The sequence below is a fragment of the Palaemon carinicauda genome, chromosome 42, assembly GCF_036898095.1.
Source record: "Palaemon carinicauda isolate YSFRI2023 chromosome 42, ASM3689809v2, whole genome shotgun sequence".
Taxonomy (NCBI): Eukaryota; Metazoa; Arthropoda; class Malacostraca; order Decapoda; family Palaemonidae; genus Palaemon; species Palaemon carinicauda.
The window spans coordinates 8499832-8504831 of record NC_090766.1 but is presented as its reverse complement, the minus strand read 5'-3'; the positions used below and the strand labels follow the sequence as shown (position 1 = coordinate 8504831).

At 36.6% G+C, this 5000-nt stretch overlaps 1 protein-coding gene across 1 annotated transcript in view; it reads left to right on the top strand.

Annotated features, from left to right (window-relative positions):
- The window catches only part of LOC137632875 (uncharacterized), a 60263-nt gene that overhangs the window by 1954 nt on the left and 53309 nt on the right, over window positions 1-5000 (top strand). The window contains exons 2-5 of the mRNA XM_068364970.1: window positions 670-798; window positions 1437-1585; window positions 2425-2543; window positions 3362-3863. Coding sequence (XP_068221071.1) covers window positions 707-798; window positions 1437-1585; window positions 2425-2543; window positions 3362-3863 — 862 coding nt within the window. The 5' untranslated portion in view covers window positions 670-706. The remainder of the gene's footprint in view (window positions 1-669; window positions 799-1436; window positions 1586-2424; window positions 2544-3361; window positions 3864-5000) is intronic.

Sequence of the window (5000 nt, the reverse complement as noted above, 5' to 3'; positions counted from 1 at the left end):
GAAAAGCAGGATGCTAGAAGCCCAGGGGCTCCAACAAGGAAAATTGCCCAGTTAGGAAATGAAATAAGGAAAATACAAGATAAGCAATTAACAATTGAAATAAGAAAATTTAAAAAAAGTAACAATATTAAAACAAATCTTTCATACATAAACTATAAAACTTGAAAAAAACCAAGAGGAAGAGAAATAAGATAGAACAGTATGCCAGAGTGTACCTTCAAGCACGAGAACTCTAACCCAAGACAGTAACAGACCATGGTACAGAGGCTATAGCCTTTAAACAATTAAAGGTAAAATTGGCCAGCACAGTCTTTATATATATATAATATATATATAAACATATATATATATATATATAAACATATATATATATATATATATATATAAAGGGAAGAGAAACAAGATAGAACAGTATGCCCGAGTGTACCTTCAAGCAAGAGAACTCTATGGCCTTTAAACATCTAAATGTAAAATTGGCCAGCACAATCTTTAGATATATATAAAAAAGGGAAGAGAAATAAGATAGAACAGTATGCCAGAGTGTACCCTCAAGCAAGAGAACTCTAACCCAAGACAGTGAAAGACCATTATACAGAGGATATGGCCTTTAAACATCTAAAGGTAAAATTAGCCATCAGAGTCTTTACATATATAAACATATCTTTCCAGGTATCTATCCGCACCTTCGAGGGAGGTGTCAAACCTTATGCTGGACAAACACAGCCAAGAAGCGAACAACTACAATGTCTACAGGACGGGTTTTCTGTCTTGGATTAGGATCAATCAGATCCTGAAGAGGTGAGATGATTTTGAAGATTTGTTCCAGTCTTTGGTTTACATAGAGAGATTTTTTTTTTCATTATTAATTTTATTTTCCCCAAAATTGATTCATTATTTATTTATATTATATTAAATATACATGCACAGGCAGATACATATAAATATGTGTATATATACATACACACATAAGTATATATACATATATATATATATATATATATATATATTTATATGTGTATGTGTATGTAAATAGAGGGCCATGTCGTCATATAATTATATATATTTTGTTTATTCATTTTCTTCTTTATACTCTCAACATTATTCATACCATTGTTATTATTGTTACTTTTATCATTGTTCTTATAAATAAATATATGACCATATATATATATATATATATATATGGTCTCTGCGTTTGCATTGAGCACTACCTTAGTCACAATCCCTTTTTATCTGCTAAATCTCTAATGAGGCACATGAGTAAGAAATGTCTTCATCATAACTTACACAGGAGTATGTGCAATTTTACAAACACTTTTTAACTTTGTAAAAAATAATTTAAGCAACAAATAAACAATGTCATGACATTTTTGTTAACCTGTTCAACAATTGAAAAAAAATAGCGTTTGCACTAACTTTGAACCAATGATTTCCAGGCTGTTTTCTGACCAGCCTCCAGGCTTTTTCCTGGAAGCTGGAGCGCTCGACGGGGAGTTTATTTCCAACACTCTTCATCTGGAACGCGAGCTTGGATGGACAGGCTTACTTATAGAGGCAGATCCTGTGCTGTATGCAGCTCTTCCAGGTAAGGTGTTGACTTTTATAGGTTCTGAATTCCCAATGTCATTCCATATAAGTACAGTTAACTAGAGGGACGCTTAGTAGAGAGCATACATTCACCACTAGAGGGGCAGTCAGTAGAGAGAATGCTTTCGCCACAAGAGGGGCACTCAGTAGAGAGCACGCTTTCACTACTAGAGGCATTCAGTAGAGAGCATGCTTTTTCCACTAGAGGGGCACTTAGTAGTGTGAATACCTTCACCACTAGAGGGGCGCAGAGTAGAGAGCATGCCTTCACCACTAGAGGGGCACTCAGTAGAGAGCATGCCTTCGTCACTAGAGGGGCACTCAGTAGAGAGCATGCCTTTGCCATTAGAGAGGCACTCAGTAGAGAGTATACCTTGGCTACTAGAGGGGCACTCAGTAGCAAGCATACCTTCGCCACTAAAGTGACACTCAGTAGAGAGCATGCCTTCCCCACTAGAGGGGCACTCAGTAGAGAGAATACCTTCGCCGCTAGAGGGGCACTCAGTAGAGAGCATACCTTGGCTACCAGAGGGGCACTCAGTAGAGAGCATACCTTGGGTACTAGAGGGGCATTTAGAAGAGAGCATACATTCGCCACTAGAGGGGCTCAGTAGAGAGCATACCTTCGCCGCTAGAGGGGCACTCAGTAGAGAGCATACCTTCGTCACTAGAGGGGCACTCAGTAGAGAGCATGCTCTTAACTCCACCGCGTACTGACGTGACAATGCTCTCAAGAAATTACTTGAATAGATTAAGATGATGATTTCAAGATTACTTAAAAGTAGATATGTGACTTTGAAAGGATAGAACGAATATCAATTTTTCTCTGATCCCCAGATAAGCATCGGAGGTCATGGTCTTCCCAAAGCTGCATTTCACCCAATTCGTACGCCGAAGTTCGGACTTTTGAGTCATACCGTCCGAAAAATCAAACGGACTTTGCTAATGAGCTGTTGGTGGGTAATATTATTATTATTATTATTATTATTATTATTATTATTATTATTATTATTATTAGTAGTAGTAGTAGTATTATCATCATTATTATTATTGTTATCCTTTTTATGTAAACATTGGTATAAAGCATTCATGTTTGAGAGAGAGAGAGAGAGAGAGAGAGAGAGAGAGAGGGAGAGAGAGAGAGAGAGAGAGAGAGAGAGAGAGAATTTACCAGATAATCTTCAAAAATGATAAAGTGGATTTATGAGAGAGAGAGAGAGAGAGAGAGAGAGAGAGAGAGAGAGAGAGAGAATTTACCAGATAATCTTCAAGAATGATAAAGTGGTTTCATGAGAGAGAGAGAGAGAGAGAGAGAGAGAGAGAGAGAGAATTACCCAGATAATCTTCAAGAATAATAAAGTGGTTTTACGAGAGAGAGAGAGAGAGAGAGAGAGAGAGAGATAGAGAGAGAGAGAGAGAATTACCCAGATAATCTTCAAGAATAATAAAGTGGTTTCACAAGAGAGAGAGAGAGAGAGAGAGAGAGAGAGAGAGATTGCCCAGATAATCTTCAAGAATAATAAAGTGGTTTCACAAGAGAGAGAGAGAGAGAGAGAGAGAGAGAGAGAATTTCCCAGATAGTCTTCAAGAATAATAAAGCGGTTTCATGAGAGAGAGAGAGAGAGAGAGAGAGAGAGAGAGAGATTTCCCAGATAGTCTTCAAGAATAATAAAGCGGTTTCATGAGAGAGAGAGAGAGAGAGAGAGAGAGAGAGAGAGATTTCCCCCAAAAATGGCTTCCTAATATGCTTTCCCATCTATCTTTATCTACCCAGATAAGATCAACGGGTAACTTAGAAGGCGTCATGGCGCCAGCAGCCGGGCGCATGGGCCTAAAAGCCACCTACAGCGTGCAATGTTTCCCCCTGCTATCCTACTTGTTAACTCTCAACAAAAGAGACGTCCAGTATATTTCCTTGGACGTCGAAGGAGCAGAGGCCGATATCCTTCTAACGCTGCCTTGGGATAGAGTGAATATCACCGTCTGGACTATAGAACACCGCTCGCAGAACACGCGCTTCAAAGATCACTACCTTGAACCCGGTGGTATAGCCGTCAGGTCTGTCGTAAAGCAAGACGATGTTTCGTCTCCCGGTGGGGACAGGCCGTCTTCGAATAAGATCCAGAAGATGGTCTATGTCACACAGCATGATCCTGCTGCAGGGAAAGATGACTATTTTGTTCTCTTCATGAAGGAGAAAGGATATAGACTTTATGATTACTGGGATGGAGACTATACTTTCATTAAGGCTGATTCTACCATTTGCAGGACACATTGTAAAGTAGTTTGATAATTGATGATCAGTAGAATTAGTTTAATAAATTGTTCGATATATTTTTCATAAAGTTGTTTTATTTGTTGATTTCTAAATACAGATGTATATGAAAGCTAACACACAGATTATATATATATATATATATATATATACATACACACACAGTATGTGTGTGTATGTATGAGTTAGTTTGTTTGTGCATGTGTGTAATTCAAGTATAAATGCAATATAAGTTTAATACTCTACAAATTATCTGTACATATGTTAATTTATTCCGATGATACAGTATATGTTAACATATAATATGTAAATAGATAGTATAACACATAATTCCTTTAGCTATTGGTAAAATCACATAGAAAACGAAAAGATACCCGTTTAATGTAGAAAGTTATTTAGTTCTTTATGGGTAACTATGATATAATTAAAAGAGACTAGGAATTATAGGTTAATATTATCCACAAAGTAGGTTTAAACTCTACTATTGTTAGTAATAGAACATGAAAGGCTTAAAAGTTGAAAAAATATGAAATTTTACATTTAGATAAAATCACATTATGTACTTAATTTCAATCTTGTATAGAATAAATGTTATTCAGCGTGTTCTAATATATTTATTTATCTTTTTACTGATATGGCAATTGCCCTGTCATACATTTGGAAGCTTAAATAACTCAAGTCTAGCCTATATATAACAATCCAAACCTTGGCATGGGCTAATATAATTGTACCTTATAGGCCTAGGCTAATATTTTAGGCCTAGTCTTAGCTTGAAACTGGTACGCCAATATTATTATTGTTATCATTATTATTACTTGCTAAGCTACAACCCTAGTTGGTAAAATAGGATGCTATAAGCCCAGGGACCCCAACAGGGAAAATAGCCCAGTGAGGAAAGGAAACAAGGAAAAATAAAATATTCTAAGAACAGCAACAGCATAAAAATAGATCTTTTAAATATAAACTATAGAAACCTTAAAAATATAACAAGAGGAAGAGAGATAATATAGAATAGTATTAAGTATACTCTCAATCAAGAGAACTCTACCAAAAGACAGTGGAAGACCAAGGTACGGAGGCTATGGCGTTACCCAAGACTAGAGAAGAATGGTTTTATTTTTGAGTGTCCTCCTAGGAG